The 22,498-nt window shown below is 36.3% G+C and overlaps 1 protein-coding gene across 5 annotated transcripts in view; it reads left to right on the forward strand.

The window, feature by feature from the left end:
* The window catches only part of CSMD3 (CUB and Sushi multiple domains 3), a 496,245-nt gene that overhangs the window by 265,045 nt on the left and 208,702 nt on the right, over nucleotides 1–22,498 (forward strand). For all 5 annotated transcript variants that reach the window (XM_072330149.1, XM_072330150.1, XM_072330151.1 and 2 more), the window contains 2 exons: nucleotides 18,297–18,479; nucleotides 20,042–20,368. In XM_072330149.1, the coding sequence (XP_072186250.1) occupies nucleotides 18,297–18,479; nucleotides 20,042–20,368 (510 nt within the window). The remainder of the gene's footprint in view (nucleotides 1–18,296; nucleotides 18,480–20,041; nucleotides 20,369–22,498) is intronic.

The raw sequence follows: 22,498 nt of genomic DNA on the forward strand, positions 1-22,498 counted from the left end.
TCTAAACTTTGATTCTTTTCTGTCTACAGAGATTCCCCTGAACAGAGTATAGAGTAGACATTTCCAAATTGGTTCAAACATAAATCCTGTCAGGCATGTTTTGTATTTTCATCACTTAGGGAATGAAAATATGTGTTTGCAAAATTATAAGTGACATTGATAATCATCCTATGATCATATTATGTGCTTCCTCTATCTGTCTTTCATTTTGTAAGTCTCTAGTTCATTTTCTGGCTTTATTTAGATTTCAACAGGAATGTGCACAGTTTTTGTGTTTTTGTTTGTTTGTTTGTGTGTTTGTTTTTTGTTTAATCTCTTAAACCATATCATGCACATCTTACAATCATGAATCAGTGAATTTAATTCATTGAGGCTTAGGAATCTTAGTTTATTTACTGAACTGTAGGGAGCTAAGTAAAACTTACTGTAACAGACTTTTATGAAGTGTAATTTGAATCACTTATGCTTTTTCTGGTTGGTTTAAAATGTTTTATTTTTTCAGAATATTTTTCTATCTTTGAAACCATAATGTATCTAAAGAGTTCCAAGGACTGCATTCTTTGTAGGTGTTAATTTTGGTGGCTACTAAAGGAGTATCTTTCTTTGAAGGTGAAGAGGAAGACTTTCTATTTTCTGGAATGCATTAGTTTATTGGTTTATATGCTTTTGCGTACTAATCCAGTAAGGAAAATCATCTAATATGATTTCCTTTGCCACAAATGTGATAAATATCAAGATAGAGCTTATCTTTATGACTTGTCCTATCACTACACATCCTGATGAATATTCTCTTCCCATCTTCCTTGTAGGCCCCTTTTAAGTAAAGGAAAGCCACACTGAGATCTTCCCATAGCCTTGTCTTTCCTAGACTGAACAACCTCACCTGTCCCAGCCTGGCTTAACAGGAGAGATGCTCCATCCTGCTGATCATTCTTATGGCCTTCTTCTGGACTCTATCAAAGATCTATATATATTTTTATTTACTTATTTATTTGTTTTAATGTTGAGGTCCCCAGTGATGATTGCAGTACTATGGGTACTGTCTCATGAGAGTGGAGTAGAGGAGGGAGAATCTCCTCTCCTGACACAAAAGCTACAATTCTGCTGATGCAGCTCACCATACTATCGGCTTTCTGGCTTGCAACCATAAATTATCAGCTTATGTTGAATTTTCCATCAATCAAATCAAAATCCCCAAGTCCTTCACCTCTTATCAGAGGTTGCTCTGATGCTTAAATGAGCATACATGTGTATAACTGAATAAATGTGTTTTAAAAGCAAGACAAATTGATAGTTAAATAAGTCATGAGGAAAACACCTTCATGTATGGAATTTGTAGTGGGAGTGACTGTGTGCTCATTCTCTTAAAATCTCTGCGGTTCTAAGATACTGAATACCATTTTGTTGTTGTTGTTGTTGTTCTTTTAACTGCTTGTATCTAGAAAATGTGGTTTGAATGTAATTAATGCTGTACATCTTTACAGAGCCCGTAATTACAGCTTCAAGGTACAAGTGACCTCTTCCTTGTAGTGAAGAGCTAACTGATATACTTAGTAATATTCTGAAAATCAGAGTTGATTATATAAAAAGGAAATCATGAAACAGGCAGGTTTAGTCTCTGAAGACTTGTATCTTATTTTGGCTTGTGTGAAGGATGGCATTTGAGATAAGCACTAACAGTAGTCCCTGTGGTCTCTTTCCACTGTGTTGGGATTAATATTCCTCCAGAAGCTGCTTAACATATCTATCATTCAGTCTGTGCTGCAGTAATTCATTTTCAAAGCTATTAATGAAACATGGTAGGATGGAGGCAGAAAAGTTTACCTAATATGAAGTGGATTGCATTCAAGAACTGTGTGGTTAGAGATTATTTTAGGGGGAGATGGGGAAAGATAATGGAGGATGTATGCCTTTTTGAAAAGTCAGTTCTTCAAAAATTAGGAAGTAAATTGCTTATGAAAGGATAATTCTTCCTCTGTACATACATTCATTATCATACAGTCTTTAATTACACAGTCACCCACTATTTCCCTTAGGCTTCCTGCCTCATTCGTTGCATAGGATGAATGGTGCCTGTGAAATGTAACATCTGTTTAACATTTTTAACCTCATCATTCAAGTATATTGGCTTCTGCCTTATATACTACACACTCTTTAAAACCTGCAGTACACGTGCAATTACTCCATCTTGTTACTCAGTCATACATATGATTTGATTTTCTAATCATACAAAAGATCATAACATATTTATTTCTACTTGAAGGGCAAAAATAAAATTAAAAAAAAATATGTTATTATTCTAGTACTAGATATGAAGAGAATGGAATAAGGAAAAAACTGAAATTATTCAAGACAGTGCAACACTATTGTTGGAAATTGTTACTCCATGATACAAAACTCAGGTTTTCATGCTGCTAACCTGACAATTTTTGTCCATCATCATAGAATTGTCATTGAATTTTTGGCTCCTCACTACAAGAAAGACACTGAAGCCCTGGAGCGTGTCTAGAGAAGGGCAACAAAACTTGTGAGGGATCTGGAGCACCAGTCTTATGAGGAATGACTCAGGGAGCTGGGATTGCTTAGCCTGGAGAAGAGGAGGCTCAGAGGAGACCTCATTGCACTCTACAACTTCCGGAAGGAGAGTTATCATGAGGAGGAGCTTGAACTCTTTTCCCAGGCGACAAACAGGGCCCAAGGAAGTGGCCACAAGTTGTATCAGGTGGGGTTTAGTCCGGATGTAAGAAGGAACTTTTTCTCTCAGAGAGTGGTCAGGCACTGGAATCGCCTGCCCACAGAGGTGGTGGAGTCGCCATCCCTGTTAGTGTTCAAGAGGTGTCTGGATAGGAAGCTAGGAGTTATGGTTTAGTGGTTTTCTGTAGGTATGGTAAAAGGAGGACGGTTGGACTAGATGATCTTGTAGGTCCTTTCCAACCTTGTGATTCTCTGATTCTGTGAATTATTTGGGTTGAATGGGACCTAATGATCATTTAGTTCCAACTGCTATGCAAGGTTACCACTCATTCTGTCAGATTGCCTGTCCATCCTGGTCTTGAACAATTCCATGGATGGGACATTCACAACTTTTCTGGGGTGCCTCTCTACCCTATGAGTAAAGAAACACACCTAATTTACATCTCCCTCCTTTTAGCTTTAAAACGTTCCCCCTTGGCCTATCTCTACCCATCTGTGTAAATGTCAGTCTCTGTTTTTCTGAAAATTTTTTTAAGTACTGAAAAGCTGTGATGAGATCTCCCCAGAGCCTTTTCTTCTCTAGGCTGAACAAACTCAGTTCCTTCAGCCTGTCTTCATAGGAGAGATGTTCTAGCCCTCTGATAATCCTTGTGTCACTCCTTTGGACCTACTCCAGCAGCCCTACATCCTTCTTGTGCTGGCGGCCCTAGACCTGGGTACAGTACTCCAGATGGGGTGTCACAAGGGCAGATTAGTGGAGGACAATCGCCTTCTTTGCTCTTCTGTCTACCCCTCTTTTGATGCAGTCAGCTTTACAGGCTGTGTGCACACTGATGGTTTGTGTCAAGTTCTTCATCCCTTAGGACCTTCTCTACAGGGCTGCTCTCAATGAGTTCTTCTCCCAGTCTGTATGTGTGCCTGGGATGGCCTCAACCCCACTGCAGTACTTTGCAATTGGTCTTGTTGAACCTCATCAGGTTCACATGGTCCCACTTTGTATGTTTGTCCAGCTCCATTTGGATGGCATCCCTTCCTTCTGTTTTATCAATTTCTTAGTGTCAGACTTGCTGAAGGTACTCTTGATAACACTGTCTTTATCATTAAAGATCACTGGTTCTGATATGGAGCCCTGAGAGTTTCCACTCATCACCAGCTTCCACTAGGTCATAGAGCCCATAATCACAACGCTCTGTCTGTGGTCATGTAGCTCATTTCTTATACACAGAACTGTCTGCGCTTCAAATACATATCTCTCCAATTAAGATATAAGGATGTTATATAGGAACAGGCCAAAGAGTGTGCTGATTTCCAGACAGATGACATTGATTGGTCTTCCCATGTTGACTGTTGCTGTCACTCCACCACAGGACATCATCACCTTTCTCAGGCACAGTGTCCCATTGCTGAAGCCCTGCTGGCTATCTTGAATCACCTCCTTGTTTTCGCATGTGCATTAACATTTCTTTCAGGAGGATCTGTTTCATGATCTCCCCAGACATAGAGGTGAGGCTCACAGGGTCTTCTTTTCTGCTTTCTGTAGAACTGCTGCTATTTACTTTCCTGGTATTTCTGATTGCTTGCACTTTTTAGTTGTCAAGCACCTGGATCTATACCTGGATAGTCCAGAAGAGAAATTCACACTGAAAGTGGCCAAATGTTATAATTCCGGTTTTCTTTCATTATAGGCCAGTATTTTAATTATTATAATTCATCTAACAATGCTAACTTATATAGCACTTCACAAACTGTGATTTCATATATGCTTCTCAGCACAATTTTAACTGTGACAGTATGCTTGTCTCCAGGTATCTCAATTGAGATTTTGGTTACACAACTTTTTCCTGTGTCAGTAGAGTCTCAAGAATTTACATATCAAGCTGATTTATAAACATACAACTTTTTTTTTTTTTTAAACTACAGTAACTGACAGAAATAGAAATACTTTTAGCCTTAAAAACTCTATTTGAGCAACTCCTGTTAACAAATTTAGTCCATCTAAAATTTTCCCTACAATAACCATTTCTGACTTATTTTGTTAAACATCAAATTGACAGTAGACTGATCTCCTTGTCTAGCAGTACTCTTTAATGACAAATGAATTAGATTTCTGCATCTATGCTCTCATGTTTGGCCTATATGCAAATTTTTCAAAATGAGCTATTGTGAACTGCATAATTTTTTTTTATTATTATTATTATTTTTATTTTTTTTTCTATATACTTAACAGCTTGTTGTTTGGACATGTCAGATTTAGGGAGAGAAATAAATAAAGGAGGAGAGTCCATTTCAAATTCAAACAGTTTAAGCAAGGAAATAACACGTTCCTATGAGTTTCTAAAAAAACTTGTACAGAAGGGTTTTCCCTAAGCTAGCTGTGCTGAATCTAGCAAGCTCACCTCTTCACAGTAGTAAAGGTTGCTGTGGTTTAACTCAGCAGGTGGCTCAGCACCATGTAGTCATTTGCTCTTTCTTCCCCTCTTCCTGGTGAAATGGGGGAGAAAATTAAAATCAAAAACAAAACAATAAAAACAACAAACCAAAAAGACACAAAATTTATGGTTGAGATAAAACTATTTACTAATATAAAGGAAAAGGATAATAGTTATGACTATGTTTATGTATATGAATGTATACAATGAGTGATGAAGACAGAGATGAACTCTCACTCCCTTCAGAACTCTCCTTCTGTATGATGTCATATGGTAAACTTTGGCCAGTTGAAATCATCTCTGTCCCTTCCCTGCCCTTCATTAGTATGAACTAAGAAACTGGAATGTCCTTGATTGTGTGTAATACTGCATAGCAATGACTAGTGTGTTATCAGCATTGTTTTTCCTCTAGAACAAAAACATATCAATGAGTAAGTACCAATAAATGACAAACAAATTTCACCATAGATAAATACTAAGTGTTTTGTTTGGCTGAAAAAAAATTATGTGCAAGAATACTTCAGTAAAATTCATTCTCTGAAAGATTGCCTGGATAGGCTGCCTGGATATGTGAGAGAGTCACCACCTCTGGAGGTGTTCAAGTAACATTTAGATGTGGTATTTAGAAATATCGTTTAGTGGGCAGTATTGATGATAGGTGGACAGTTGAAATAGGTGATCTTAGAGGTCTTTTTCAACCTTGATGTTTCTGTGATTCTACAGTAAGTGTTAGAAGCAAGATATTGGGGCTGGACAATTGTGGCAAGAAAACATCAGAACATTGTTTGGTAATAGTCAAAAGAGCATCTGAAAAGACATGCTTGGAATAGAACAGATAATATTAGTAGTTTAAACCCACAGTTCATCTTCAAGTTGAACTCTAGAGTGTGTTTGGGGAAACCTATGTCAAGGTTGTGTAGCAGGCAAAACAGTGTAAAGGGATTCATGGTTGTGAATAGCGTATACTTGGCTGGTAGAAAATAATTGTTCCCTACCTATTCTAAGACATGAAATATAAGTCACCAAATAAAGCTAAAGTAAACAGCAACCCTGTATAATGGAAAATTCTGGACATACAAGAAGATTATATAATCTATTACAAGTTTATATAATCTATTACAAGATTATATAATCTATTACACAAGAAAAAGAGAATAAAATGGAACAGGTTGCTCAAGGAGGTTGTGGATGTCCCATCCCTGGAGGCATTCAAGGCCAGGCTGGATGTGGCTCTGGGCAGCCTAGTCTAGTGGTTGGTGACCCTGCACATAGCAGGGGTACTGAAACAAGATGATCATTGTGGTCCTTTTCAACTCAGGCCATTCTATTATTGTATGATTCTATGATATGAAAAATAATAATAATTAAAAATTACCAGGAAGTGCCTTGTGCCAAAAATATTAGTTAATGAATTAATAGAAATATCACACATATCTGCTGTGCCTTTAAACTTCTACAGGTATTTAATTAGGGCAACTGTTAGCAGGCAGGACAGTATTAGATGGACTCCTAGTCTAACCAAATAACTGTTCTTTGTTTAGACCATTGGATGGACATCAGTATTAATCACATAAGTGACCTTCATCCTATATTTGTGCTCAAGTACTGATGGAAGATTAATGTACTTTTGGGAGTAAAAAAATATACAAGTTAATAGTAAGTCTTCTAGTGTATAAGCAAGGTGTATCCCTTTTCAACAGATTATTGAACAAGTAAATGAAGTATGTATGTGAAATAAAATCTTTCTATGAGGACATTCAGTCTACATGTCATCAGTGTATGCCATGAAAAACAAAAACACAAAGAAATATATATACAGAATCACAGAATCACAGAATCAAAGAATTGTAGGGGTTGGAAGGGACCTCTAGAGATCATCGAGTCCAACCCCCCTGCCAAAGCAGGCTCCCTTCACCACATCACACAGGTAGGCGTCCAGGCAGGTCTTGAATATCTCCAGAGAAGGAGACTCCACCACCTCCCTGGGCAGCCTGTTCCAGTGCTCCGTCACCCTCACTGTAAATAAGTTCTTGTGCACATTCATGCGGAACTTCCTATGCTGAAGTTTCAGCCCATTTCCCCTAGTTCTGTCCCCACACACTACTGAAAACAGACCAGCCTCGCCACTATGGCTCCCACACTTCAGGTATTTATAAACCTGGATCAAGTCCCCTCTCAGCCTTCTTTTCTCAAGGCTAAACAGACCCAGTTCCCTAAGTCTCTCCTTGTAGGGGAGATGCTCCAGGCCCTTCACCATCTTTGTGGCCCTCCACTAAGGGCCTAATCTGTGTATATATACACAAATATATAAAATTAAATACTGAAGCATGTAAAATAACCTGGGGGGAAAAAAAGAGATAGTGTGGCAAATTTTTAATCCCCTTTCTTAATGTTACAATTCAACAAAAGGCAATGTTGCATATAATTTTATATACCTATTCATATATATGTAATTTTGCAGTAGAATATATAAGATAACAGAAATGTAGAGGAAAGGGAAAAAAATTTTTAAGAAAAACGGGATTAAATAATATTTTAATTAAAAAAATTAAATAATTTGTTCACTCTCTGTGTTATTTCAATAAATAAATACTGCCTCCTTATTTTTCATATTAAGTGGTGCAGTTGTTTTTCGATGGTTTTTAATAGTCAAGTAGATGACAGGAACCATTTAATTAATGGACTTTTATTTCCTATAAGTCTTCAATAGAAGAAAAATTCAGACAGCATGGCAATAGGAATTAAGTGATATAAAGTAATTAGAGACTGAATGTTATATTGCAGTATTCTATTTTTTCTTTTTTTTTTTTTTCTTTTTTTTTTTTTTTTAACTGTGTAATATTCTTTTGGACATTGACAGTCAATGAAACAGAAAAGTGTACAAAATTGTATGTGTAGTAATTTGATTTAAGAAATTATATTTTTTAAATGGTGTATTTTAAAAGTATCTGTTGATTTGTCAGCTTTATCTGTCACCCACAGAGATGTTTTATGAAGGCAAAAAAATTTTGGAAAGCTAGAGCAACTGCTGATGAAGATTTGCTATCAGAATTGCTCTTTTAATTATCTTTAATTTATTATAAATTTTCCGCTGCTGTAAATCCAAAATTAAAAAAAAAAAAAAAAAAAAAAAAAAGTTAGAAACACCAAAATAATTGCTAATAGGAATTCAGTCCATGTGTTTCAGGATGAATTTCTGTTTGTGTTTGTTTGGTATTGATTGGGTAATTCTTTTATTTCTATTTATTTAATTTTTTTTGCTCTTTTTTTGCTTTTGTTTTCAATGGTCTTCAAATATTCTCTCCTCTTGTGCAGCACTGAGATGTGCAGATAATACAGAAAAGGATAGGCAGCAAAAGAAAAGAAGAGTTTAGTGAATCTCCCTATGAAAGGGTACATGACATAGACAGAAAGGAGTACAACTGAACAGTTGGAAAGAAAGTTTTAATCTCTTCTAAGAGTGATAGTTTTAGAGAGAGCTAATGTCTAGACATGTCTAGACATGTTTTTCTTCCAGTTATACCTTTTTACCTAATGGGAACCAAATGTTCTCTTCACCAGTGTTGAAGTATTAAGAAAGCAACCTGTTAAGCCAAGCTATGTTGCTATGTAAGGGAGATATAATGTGTGGAATAAGTAATATGGACCGACATATAATAGAAGCAAAGACAAATATAAAATATTTCTGTCTTCTTACCCCATTGCTTTTTAGTAATTCCAGAAGTTATCAATTTGATTATTAGTGTATGTTTGTATGTTTAAAACATTTGTCCTATGGGATCTTAAAATCACTGATTCTTATTGTTGCTTGCATACTCTGTCCTGATGAACACAATAAAGAACACTGACCAGGTGATTCACAAATTAGTTTGCAATACATAATTTTCTCTCACAGAGCTGATACACTGTAATGACCTACCACTCCACCTCACTGCATAAGATGTAAAATCATGGCAGGCAATGTATCCAGATTAATATTAATTAAGGATATTATTTAAACAAATAATCTATTATGTAATGCAAACACCGTGCTTTGTAGTCAGTGTGACAGCAACTGTGTCCTTCTTTAATACCAAGACATCATTACTCTCAGACCCATGGTTTGGCTGTTGTTGAGCAATGGATGCAAACCTGAGAGTAGGCTGAGCCACTCAGTGAGAAAAAGCCACTGCCACTTTGGCATGGTGTCAGGGTGTGTTCTCATGTGTTCTCTCCAGACAAAGACATGTTTTTTACGGTTTTTCAGCTGAAATTGATGCTTTTCACCCATCAAAAATGTTTACTTATACCGTAATACAAGACACAAACACAGAAGTCTCTTTCCTGCACCTTTCTGGATCAAGGCACTTTGTTCAAACCTAGGCTAAAAATGCCGCTTTAAATGAAAGTAAAACTTTTTTAGGAACTACTTAGAGTGATCTCATGCACAATTAGTTCTTGCTGCTTTCTGATACTGGAAAGCATATGATTGCATTTCTATTGCACAAGACATGCCAATAAATTTAACCAGAGATATGCCTCATCAAATTAGGGCACATTAGCCAGGGTGAAATACTGATAAGGTAGCTGACACTAGAACTGCAGTATTAATCATAAACAGATATTTCACCTGTGACTTTTGGATGATGCTCTGTAATCAGTGTCTAAAATTGCTCTGAAGAATAAAAATATCTAAGAAGATTTTTGAAAAAAATTAAGAACTTCCAATAAAATTCTAATGCATCAAATATAACTGCAACATAATTTATATATCATACAGAAGTGTATAAAATTTTTACAAAAAGCAGAATATTTACTTAGCCTAAGAACTATTATATAATGTATTATGTAATATATATATGCATTTCTTTTTTATTTATTCTACTCTTTGTTTAGGAAACTTTTCTTGTTTTCTTAGGTTACATTGCCTTCAGTTTGTCTGAAGTGTTTGTCTGATGCTGTTTTCTCCTGAGATTTTTCCTGTCAAAACAAGGAGTAGTTGTGTTCTTCTGCATTAGGAAATAGTGCTTTTTGCCCCAAGTTCCATCCTGTAACAATTCTTTTTGGAACATGTGGATGAAAGTTAAAAAAGGTTTTATTTTTTTCCTACAGAAGAAATGCAAAATTATATTCACTCTGAGAAATTCATACTGATGTGAGAGGCAAATAATTTTCTTACATGTCTTACAGAAGAGGTGAGAAAAGCTGCTGGTATTTTCTTGGTTTATTAACTAGCTGCCAGTGAAATCTTGTTACTTAAAATTTTACGGGGAAAACAAAACAATGACCTACACAGTTCTGTAGCACGTATTGAGAATTACAGCAGCCAATCTTAAAACCTGCTTGACACCCTTTGTATTATTTTAGAATAACATTTGACCACTTTTATTTCAAACTGTACTGCAGGTAGTGGTGTATTTTTATTACGTACATCCTAAATTTCAGCTTGGTATTAGCATATTTTTAATGCTATACTTAATATGGACCTCATGATGTTGAGCAACCAAACTCCACTGTAGCTACACCTGTCAAAATGGGAAGAAATATTATTCCCTTTTATTAATTATTTAGTGCATTTTAAAAATAGACTCTGCTAACTTTTCTTTTTACCCTTGAATTATTGTTTTCTACCAGTGGTAGAAGAAATTTCTAGATATAATTTATCAATGGTTCTTAAACATTAACATGTAGTTAATGCTTCCAATTTTATTATGCCCATGGTAGTATGGCTGTAGAGGCTGAACCTTTCTACTAATATTCCGTTATATGTGGTTGCTATGTGACAAATGGCCGCAGAGGGGCAGCCTGATAAAATGACATCTGACATGGAAGTGTGTATGAAGCAAAAACATGTAACTGAATTCCTCTGTGCAAAAGTAATAATAATAATAATACTAAATTGCATTCATTGATGCTAAATGTGAGTGTTTATGGAGTCTAAACAGAAATATTTCAGCAGTGAAGACTGTGATATGAAAAACAAGCCATATTCTGGACAGCCATGAAGATCTTTATGAGTAAGACATGCAGACTTGTTCACTGTTGTTGAAAATGTACAGCTATTGATGGTGATTATGTGTAAAAAGGCCCATCAGTCTCACCTCGGTGCCCAGGAAGGTTATGGAAAGGATAATCTCAGGTATCATCATGGATAAACTAAAGGTCAGTCAAGGGATCAGGCGTAGTCAGCATGCGTTTATGAACAGTAGATCCTGCCTGACTTACCTGATTTCATTCTATGACACGGTGACCCGCTTGGTAGATGAGGGTAAGGCTGTCGATGTGGTCTACCTGGACTTCAGTAAGGCCTTTGACACTGCCCCCCATAACATTCTGGTAGAGAAGCTGGCTGCCCGTGGTTTGGATGGGCGCACGCTCCGCTGGGTGAAGAGCTGGTTGGATGGCCGGGCCCAGAGAGTTGTGGTCAATGGAGTGGAATCCAGTTGGCGGCCGGTCACAAGTGGCGTCCCCCAGGGCTTGGTGCTTGGGCCGCTTCTGTTTAACATCTTCATTGATGATCTGGATGAGGGGATTGAGTGAACCCTCAGTAAGTTTTCAGACGACACTAAGCTGGGAGGGAGTGTTGATCTTCCTGGGGGAAGAGGGGCACTACAGAGGGACCTGGATAGACTTGATTGATGGGCCAAGGTTAATGGAATGAGTTTCAACAGGGTCAAGTGTCGGGTCCTGCATTTTGGTCACAGCAACCCCAGGCAACACTACAGGCTTGGGGAAGTGTGGCTGGAAAGCTCCCAGATGGAAAGGGACATTGGTGTGCTGATGGGCAGTCGGCTGAATATGAGCCAGCAGTGTGCCCGGGCGGCCAAGAGGGCCAATGGCATCCTGGCTTGTATCAAGAATAGTGTGGTAAGCAGGACTAAGGAAGTCATCCTGCCCCTGTACTCGGCATTGGTGAGGCCTCACCTCAAGTACTGTGTCCAGTTTTGGGCACCTCAGCACAAGAAAGACATGGAGGTACTGGAGCAGGTCCAGAGAAGGACAACGAGGCTCATGAAGGGCTTGGAGAATCAGTCCTACGAGGAGAGGCTAAGGAAGCTTGGGGTTTAGTCTGGGGAAAAGGAGGCTGAGGGGAGACCTTATTGCCCTCTTCCAGTACCTGAAAGGTGCTTACAGTGAGAGTGGGGCAAGTCTCTTCTCACTAGTGACATGTGACAGGACGAGGGGAAATGGCCTCAAGTTGTGCCAGGGCAAGTTTAGGTTGGATATTAGGAAGAACTTCTTTAATAATACAGTGAGTTATTTATATTACAAGCTGCATAGTCTGTCAGTGAGATTCAGTGTGTTACATGGGAGGGGAGTGAGAAGAATGCAAACATCTGGTATCCTTCTATAGTTTGTCAGAAGAAATTCAGAATATTTAATCTTTTCCCTAAACTACTGTTTTTCAATGCTGTTCATTTGTGTGGGGGAGTCAACACATAAGAAAAAGCTATGGTTAAAAGTCTAGCATGCATTTCCTTCTGTCATAGGCACTGGTAAATATGTCTCTACAGGCTTTTTATTATTTTCTTGTTTTATGACCTTGAACTCTGCTAGATGCTTTGTCCAAAATATAATGCTACCAGCCTCTCCTTTTCCCTCTTGTTACTGGCGTTGATCTGAAAACAAAGCAAATATTAGGGTGCTCCTAAAATTCTAATGCAGTATTAAACTAAGTAAAAGCAAGCTGGAACTAAGAGACTTGCATTCTGACTAGAGGTTTAGGTCAGCAAAATTGGCTACTTTTAATGATGATGAAATTGCTACCAAATTAAAATCTTAATGATGATGTATAGTCACGTGGACATGTCATCATGGAGATTTTTCAAGGCACTGAGTATTAATTGACTTCCAGCAAAGAAGACTTTCAGAGCTGGTGTAGCTTGAAAATGTGATCTCTCTGGATATTATTAATAAGAGCAACATCATTACATTTGAAAGGTTCTACAGGTGATACACAGACTGCAAATAAATTCAGTGTCAAAAGATCAGTTCTGCATGTGTCAAGAACTAAATTGCGTATGATAGCATCACTAGTCTTGAATTTTGATTTGCATCTGCTAACATCATTTAAGAAGAAAAAGAGCAGTAGTATTCAGAACAAAAAGAAAGGAGGACAGTTTGTATACAGGTCTGCTTGACTTCATTCATGTGATAACCAAAAAATCCATTGAAACTGCCCATTTTCATTTATGTGGTCTTCTAAATCATACTGATGGATGAAGATGAAGCTTCTGAATCCATTAAAATATTACATTTTCATGAAGATTTTCTAAAGGATATGGCAGAATGATTTAGTCAAATCAGTAGCAAAAAACCAGTTTCCTGCTGCTTCTTATAATTGTAAAGTAGTCTAACACAGACTTTTATCAATTTTCAGAATATTTTGCAAATTTTGGAGGACTACATTCTCTTTGGCTTGTCTCTTTGCTGTGGTTAACAATGTGCTTGAACTTATCTATTTGAAATCAAGTGATTTAGTCTGTGGAACAAAACCTCTCTTATTTTAAATTGGCAAAAAGTAATTACTAAGTTATACACAATCCACTTACAGACAGAGGATTCAAAGACAGAAATTACTGAGTTTATGAAACTATTAATATATGGGTTTCAGTCTTTATATATATATGCATATATATATATATATATATTGTTTATTTTTATTTTTATTTTTTTGTCAGTCATTTCACCTAACTGTTACTATTGCCATACTCAAAGTATGTAGATTGTAAATGTGGCTGTAGCTTTTGCTTCCAGTTATGTTTTTCTTCAGAAAAATGCCCAAAGTCAAGAACTGGGGAGATAAACTAAGAAGGTATTATGCAATTTTTTGTTAGCATAGTTCTTCCTGTAATGTTTCTGTGTTTTTGGCATTTCTCCTGCAAATATTTTCTTGACTGAGGACACTTGTTCAACTTGTTCACCTGGTCATTTCTTTTTGATGGATCCAAACATTAATCTGTGAACCGAGGGATATTTTGCTTCCGCTCTTTGTAACTTCTGGTTTGAAGGATAGCAGAATTAGATAAGATTCTTTGATCATGTATTTTCACTTATTCTTTTTGCTACTGCTTAATTTCTATTGTTCTATAAGTAAAACTAACGGCATAGGTTGCCTGCTATTAAAACTTAGATTCAGGGAGAAGTGAGAAAATTGAAATATATTTTTTTGTGTTTATCAAAATTATTTTCTTTTTGATGTATAGCTTTGTAATAAAACAATCCTGAATTGCATTTCCACCTTTAAAATACAATATTGACAGTTGCCTGAAACTTCCTTTAAATTGTCCGGTAATCTATCTTTTGTCTGGCTAAAGTTGAACTGAATGTTCCTTGAAAAAAAAGGAAAAGCTATGAGTGTGATGAGACACTGGCACAGGGTGCCCAGTGAGGTTGTGGATGCCTCCCTGGAGGCGTTCAGAAGCAGACTGGATAGGGCTTTGAGCAACCTAGTCTGGAGGGAGGTGTCCCTGCCTGTAGCAGGGGAGTTGGAACTAGATGATCTTAAGGGAACCTTCCAAACCAAACCACTTCATGATAGCAGAAAAAAAATTCTTCTCATGGAGAGTGGTGAGGTTTTGGAAAAGACTGCATGGGGGGATGTTGGAGTCACTGTCACTGGAGGTGTTCAAGAAAAGTGAAGTTGTAGCACTGAGGGATATGGTCAGTATGGTGGTGAGGGTTTGATGGTCTTAGAGATCATTTCCAACCTTTATGGTTCTATGATTCAAAAAGGAGTGAGGATATAATTTGAAGTTGAAGGTATTTAAACATTTTGCCTGTTGTTTCACGTTTTGTGTGTGTGTGTTTATGAAAGTTGGGGGGGTGGGGGGGGGGTGAGTGATGTTCTTTTGTTTGAACCTATGCTATTTATTTGCATTAGTTTAATTTATATATACAACCATATTTTAACTTCTCTCCAAAATATATTTACTTGAACCTCAGCATTTGCAAACCATTATACAAATGAGAAGTCCCACGATACTTTTAAACTATCAGTGTGCATAGAACTGTACAGAGAACACTTCATTGCCATACCAAATTCAGAAGAGCAATTTGTTTTTTGAAGGTACACACATTCTGTAAAGCTCGACAGGGCTCACTTATTACCTGAGCCAATGTTTTGCTAGCTGATAAGTAAATAGCTCAGCTTGGAAAGGCAGAATATCTCACTGAATATGAAAAGAATATATGTATAACCATTACTTTTGTAGGTGATTAAAGTATAGAATAAAATATAATTTCAGATTGGATATTAGGACAAAGTTCTTTGCCAAGGGAGTAGTTAGGCTCTGGATCATGTTGACAATCACAGCTGTTGTAGCACCAGATTTGCTGGAGTTCAGGAAGCATTTTGGGCAATGCTTTCAGACATAGGATTTGAATTTTGGGTGGAGCCATGAGTTGAACTCAGTGATCCCCATAGGTCTCTTCCAAGTCAAGATATTCTGTGATTCCATGATAATTATGAAATACTTCATGCTTATAACAAAAAATAGGTAGATTATAAAATCAAAATAATACAGATTTGATGTCTATCCACCTGAAAAACCTTGTAATGGAAAATGGTTTTAACTAGTTTTTCCTTAAACTATAAATGTTGGTTACTTTTGATTCATGTGAAATATTACTCACAGTGGAATCTACCACTGTTTTTTTCCATATATTCTCACAGAAATTTCATCTGAATTTTCCTTAAGTGACGCCTTTTACCCTATCTCAGTTAATTACTCATTATTTTCGCTGGTGAGGTGGTAAAATTCTAGTCTTTCCATTTGCATGATCAGTAAACTTGTGATACAGTCTGATGCAGTTCAGCAAGCATGCAGAAGGTTACTGCCAACAATATATCAAGAGAAAGTACCAAGGAAGGACTATCTGCTCCTTTCAAATGATCAGATAACTTTGTATCTCCTTTCTTGTTTTTGTTGAATATAATTTTACTGTCTGTATACCACTGAGCAAGTGATTTTTACAGTAATCACTGTGAATCCATACAGGCATAATATTTGCCTGCATTCCCTCTCCTCATTCCTTTGTTTGCCTACCCACCTCTACTGTAAGGGAATCTAGGAGTACAAAGAAAGTGCTACAGCACACTGAACTGTCTCTCTCAATCGGCAATCAGGCACAGCTGCAGGAACAGTGGAGGACACAGTTTGGTTTTGATACAGAAACTGTTCTTGTCCATCAGGATTTGCACTCAATGCAGAATTCATTCCACATCCTCGAACTTGCTCTTTGCTTAAACGACTTTCTAAAAAACAAGTAAAGGTGAAGGGAAGACACATAAAACTTATTGTGATTAGAACTGAGGCTAAATAAATTGTTAATAGTTAATAGTGATCAGTGTGGCACTTCTTTTATGTTTTTCTAATTCATAAAATCTATAGAAAAGAATCTCATGACTAGAATGAGGCAAGGCTGATGATAACATTTAAAACAGAGCTGAAAGATCACATGATAACAGACTTTTTTCTTTTCTAAATGACTTCCATCCTTTGTTTTAAAAATATTCATGCTGTAATCATAACAATTAATAATCAAAGGTTTTCCTTTTATAGGAAACAACATGTGAACATAGTAGTATTTATGAGAAGATGTAATCTTCAAGGTCACTCAAGTTTCTTTCTGTTTTGTTTGCTCACCATGGCAGTGTTTAAATTCTATTTCATTTAAATATGACTAAGCCTCATCAAATCTTTTTCTGTGTAAATCAGAAAGTGTTACCTGTTTACAGGTTGGTTTGGCTCGGTTCTGTGAGTAGTGGGGCCGAGGGATTTCACAAAACCCACGCCTTCAGAGAAGGGAAACAGGGGACCCCAAAATAATTAGGTAAAGAACAGTGGCAGCGATCTGAGTAGAAACAAACTAATTTTACTAAATATAGTATAGGAATGCAAAATAATTACAGTTGAAGCCAATAAGCAGGTATAATAAGAGAGTATCTGAAAGCTGTAGGCCTTACAGTAATTGCGTAGTCAGGACAAGCAGCAGCGAAGCAAAAGAGCAGCGAAGAGCAAAGCTGAAGGGAAGCAAGAGAGAGTCAGATGACTCTCAGATGTTGAAATTAAATATTCTGTATTTCAAGATCAGCTTGTCCAGTTTGGAGAGATGGGGCCTTTTGTCAACTTATGAAGAGGTTATCATGAAAATAGTGTCAGGTTGTTAAAACTTATATGTGATGGGAGAATTAGACAATGCACATTAAGTTAGAATGAAAAGGTCAGAGTAGATACAAGGAAAAATGCATTTCCTGTGTGGATAGTTAAGCAGTGGAGCAGGTTTCCTACAGATGTCTCCCAACCTAGGACATTATTGGTACCTATCTGAGTTAAGCTCTGAGTGACTTGGTCAGACTTTCTTTGATGAGGAGCCTAGCCTAAATACTGCCTGAGCTCCCTTCCAGTCAAAGCTCTCTGATGCGTCTGTGATTTGCATATGCATGAAAATGCATTTTAGAAGATCCTTCTGTGCTTCTAATTTTTAGTGAAAAACGTAAGTATATAATTCTAAAGAATATTGTATCTGAAAAAAAAATAAAAATGCATTTAGACTATTTGGCATAAAATTTTATTAGAGAATAGAAAAGTTATGTCTCCAAATATTTACACAGTGTTTTTTGTGCATGTGAATGTGTATAATGCATATGCAGGTACATTATTTATTTATGTATTGCTTTCTTTGAATTTTGTCTAATCTTTTTATATTCCTAATCTCTCCTTTGTTTTTCCTTCATCATTTGGTTGACTTATGAGTTTCAGCTGTTTGGAATGTGAATGGTGTTGGACACAGTAGGGTACTGCTGTCTGTTTTTAATTTTAGGAGTTTCCATGCTGCAAATGGTATTTTGCTTGATAATATTTTTGCCTAAAATTTAAAAAATTGAGTGGATTTTATTTTATTTTATTTTATTTTATTTTATTTTATTTTATTTTATTTTATTTTATTTTATTTTATTTTATTTTATTTTATTTTATTTTATTTTGTTTTCTCTCTATTTGAAGTGCTCTATAAACAAAAATGATTCTGATTTCTTTTCTAGAATCTAGAATTTCCATCTTAAGTAAGCAGGGAATAGAATCAGACTTAGTGGCATATTTCAGTAGCTGTTATTTATGTTCTGTATGTGAGCATATACCCACATAGTTTGTTTTGTTCTTCTAGATTAAAATTCTTTATGTATTTCAACAGAAATTGAAAAGGAAAGCTGTGGTGATCCTGGAACACCATTGTATGGCATCAGAGAAGGGGACGGATTTTCCAATCGGGATGTTTTAAGATTTGAGTGTCACTTTGGATTTGAATTAATTGGAGAGAGATCTATAATTTGCCAAGAAAACAATCAGTGGTCTGCAAACATACCAATTTGTATTTGTATGTACCAAAATCTTTGTTATTATTTTGAAATGCATAATATTCTGAAACATTTTGCTTTATATATAATAATTTTCATGATTGACTACAAGGTTAACAATATGTAACTAATTATGCTGACAGAATGAATTTGCCTTTCTTCAGTGGTTGATTTCCCTAGAGGCTATTCCCAGAACTGAAAAATACTTTTTGTTTTCCTTTTAATATTAATTGTATTGTCTTTACATGGTATGACGTATTACTTTATCATTAGCTTTCTAATAGGAATCTATACATTTTTCTGTGTACAATACACTTTTCATAGCTACTTTGATAAATTAATCTATTTCTTTAGATTAGCAGTCGCTGAACTGTAATTAGATGTTGAAATTATTTACAGATTTTTCCATATATATGATATCTGAACATAATATAGTACTTAAATGATCATAGCTCTATCATTTACATTATATAGCATAAGTATACTAATGTTAAGTATCTGTAATTTCTTTCCTAACACTCTGACTGAGTCCACAAGTGCAGTACTGTGTCCAGTTCTGAGCTCCCCAGTTCAAAAAAGACAAGGTACTACTGGAGAGAGATGGCAACAAACATGATTATAGGCCTAAGCACATCCCCTACTGGGAAAGGCTGAGAGTCTTGGGACTGTTTAGCCTGAGGGAAATTCATAACACTTATGAATATCTTAAGGACAGGATGGAGTCAGGCTTTCATCAGCTTTGCCCAGTGACAGGACAAGGGGCAAGAGGAACAAACTGGAACACAGGATGTTCCATCTGAACATTAAAAAGAACTTTTCCGTGAGGTGACGGAGTACAGGAACAGTCTTCCCAGAGGGTCTGCAGAGTCTCCTTCTCTGGAGATACTCACAACCCACCTGAACACTTCCCTGTGTGGCTTACTCTCAGGAACCTGATTTAGCAGAGGAGATGGGATGGTGATCTCCAGAGGTCCCTTCCAACCCATATGGTTCTGATTCTTTGATTTTCACTAACATAATACAGGTGAAACATATTCAGAGTGTGATCGTTTATTTTCATCCTTGCAATTTATTATGTTTCAGCTGGAATGACTGAATATAAAACATTGTCCTGATAATAGCAACACATTTCTGTTATCCCTTTGAGAGTAGTTAATATCTTACACTTCTGTGTGGAAAAACAAATAAGGGCAGCTGATCCGACTCTCTAATGTGCTCAGTGACAGATCTGTTCATCTAAACAGTTACCTAATGAAAATAATAACTGATGCCAACTGATTAAGAAGTACATGAGTGCTCTAAGAACTGGTACAGGTTTCTATTGCAATGAAAATGTTCCTTATTACATTGGGTCTCTGCTTGAGAGGTAGTTTTATGGAAGGAAAGGGAATATGAAGACACAAAAACATTTCTTTCTGTCTTCATGCCAGATCATAACAAGTCATGAATTATTCAGTTGAAATAATAAGCATGTTCAAGTATCTCATACAAAGCCTTATAATAAGGTAAATGCTTCTTAAAATATTGTGTCTGTCATCTAACTTTTTTTTTTTTTTTTTTTTTTTTTTTTTTTTTTTTTCAGTTCCTTGCCTTTCCAATTTCACTGCACCAATGGGAACTGTACTTTCGCCCGATTATCCAGAAGGATATGGAAATAATCTAAATTGTATCTGGACAATAATTTCAGACCCTGGAAGCCGAATCCATCTTTCTTTTAATGACTTTGACTTAGAATCTCAATTTGACTTCCTTGCAGTTAAAGATGGTGACTCACCAGATTCCCCCATAATAGGAACATTTACTGGTGCTGAAGTTCCTTCTCATCTTACCAGTAATGGTCATATTTTACGTCTGGAGTTTCAAGCTGACCATTCAATGTCAGGACGTGGATTTAACATCACTTACAACAGTGAGTAATAGTAGATTTTATGAATATATGTGTTGTTTTCAGCCACAAGATTTGAAGGATAGTTGTAAATGCGCATCTTTCTACAGGAATGTGGTACATGCTTGAATGTATGATTAAGTTGTCTTTACTGTTCCACTCAGTATAAAATAAAAAAAGATTCATTAAGTGAAAAAGTAAAATGGATTCAGACCCATACTACATATTTTTGTCCAAGAAACATATTTTTTCATAATATGGGAAGATATAGGTAGAATATATAATTCTCCCTCTATCTCTCAGCTCTACTTGTTCTTATAGTTCCCTTCTCCATTTTTTCTTTTTAATTTATTATTTGTTTAATTTGGTTTGATTTTAGTTGTCAGTCTTCCAAAGAAGAATTTCTACCAGACACTTTCCAGTTGATTTTAATTTGGGGGACAAGCCCATAGAAATGAGTGTCATGAAAATGGCTGATAGAGGGAATGTTCCAGTAACCAAAGGACTAGGAATTCAAAAAGCTGTCAGTTTCAGCAACATCAGATGCTTTTGTGAATTTACTTATATCTCTGGCATAACATCAATGGAAATGGCATAGGTGCCTGAAATTACATTAGTTGAATTTGCTATAGAACTGCATATTTACCCTAGACTCCTTTATTCCATAAATAAAGGAATTCCATAAGGATTTTTGCGCTAAATGAGTAAAATGCAAAGAAAGATAATGAGTCTCTACCTCTCTATATATATATTACTTGCAGAAGAATGAGTTGTCAGTGATTGAGAAAAGTGTGTCTAGTCATTAGAGTGTGGTCTCAGATGATCCTGGAGTTCTTCCATGGACAGGCATTCCCAAAGCCGAGGTCATGCCAACCTTGTTTTGGGCTGAGGTGCATAAGTTCTATGACATTAAGAGAATCTTGCAGACTGGTTTTTACTACTTGGTGGACTGCTTTGAGTTGTTGTTCTTTGATTAAGGTGTATGAGGTGCTTTTTAAGTATTTCTACATAAGTTTAGATCTGCTGTTTCTGCTAGTAATGGAGGGTTTCTTTTTGTTTTCATAGCAACTGTGTAATTGTGCTTTGGCTAATAAAAGTTACATGCCTAAGAACACTTGACATGCAAAAGGCCAGACCATGGACCATTGACATCAGCTAAATTCCTCGACTGATTCCAGCTGAGTAGACCACACCATACATGTTCCCAGACAGTGTTTTTGTATGCTAATAATGCTTTAATCTGTTTTATTACTGTGATAGGTTATACTCACCACTGGACATTTCTGCTGGTACTTTCTTCTCCTGGACATTTTAGTCTCAGTACTTCCCAGGATAGAATTTCTCACATTGTGTTGTGTGCTGCAGGGAAGTATGTGTTTACTTGTGATAGTACAGAGTAAACTCTTCTTGTTTGCATCGCTTTTAAAAGCCTTTCACTTTTTATGAAGTACCATTTTGATACTCTCTTCACTTGTTTCCTTCTTGATATTTTCTTATGAAAGAGATACATTTATTTCAAACCTATTGGTAGACTTACCAGTTAAGACTTCACAGGACAATCTACCAAAACAATGAGTTTCACCAGTGAAACATTCCTTTCTGGTCCTGTTTTCAAGAGCCTTTCAGAGCAGACTTCAGACTAGATGAATTACAGTTATCTTCATTCCTATCTTATTGTCTCTTCAGATCTTTGCATTTTTTCCCATCATATGCTTTGAAGCAAAATGCAAGTTTTAGCATCCTCCTGAGTTAATATCAGAACCGAAAGTACTTCACTGTCACTCTGTACTATGTTTTTGCTGCTTGGATTTCTTCCAGATCTTACTTAGCGTATCAGTGCAAACATGGTAGTGGATGAGTCAAAAAAGTCAAAAAAACTGTACCTCTTCTTTACATTTAAAGAGGACAAGCTAGTTAGAAAAACATCAGTTTTTACTAAAATTGAGGGCTGTTCATAAAGTACTGACATAATTTTTGTAACTTCCATAGAAAAGGTGTAGAATTCCATCATTTTTTAATGCCCTCCTCTAACATCCTCAAACACTTTTCATTCCCAACATAAGTGGCATTTCTTAAGTTAAAATGTTATAATACTAATTCTGTTGTCTCTTATTATTCATATTCTTCATATAAATTCAGACAATGCAAAATTTC

Source organism: Excalfactoria chinensis, chromosome 2, assembly GCF_039878825.1.
Source record: "Excalfactoria chinensis isolate bCotChi1 chromosome 2, bCotChi1.hap2, whole genome shotgun sequence".
Classification (NCBI taxonomy): domain Eukaryota; kingdom Metazoa; phylum Chordata; class Aves; order Galliformes; family Phasianidae; genus Excalfactoria; species Excalfactoria chinensis.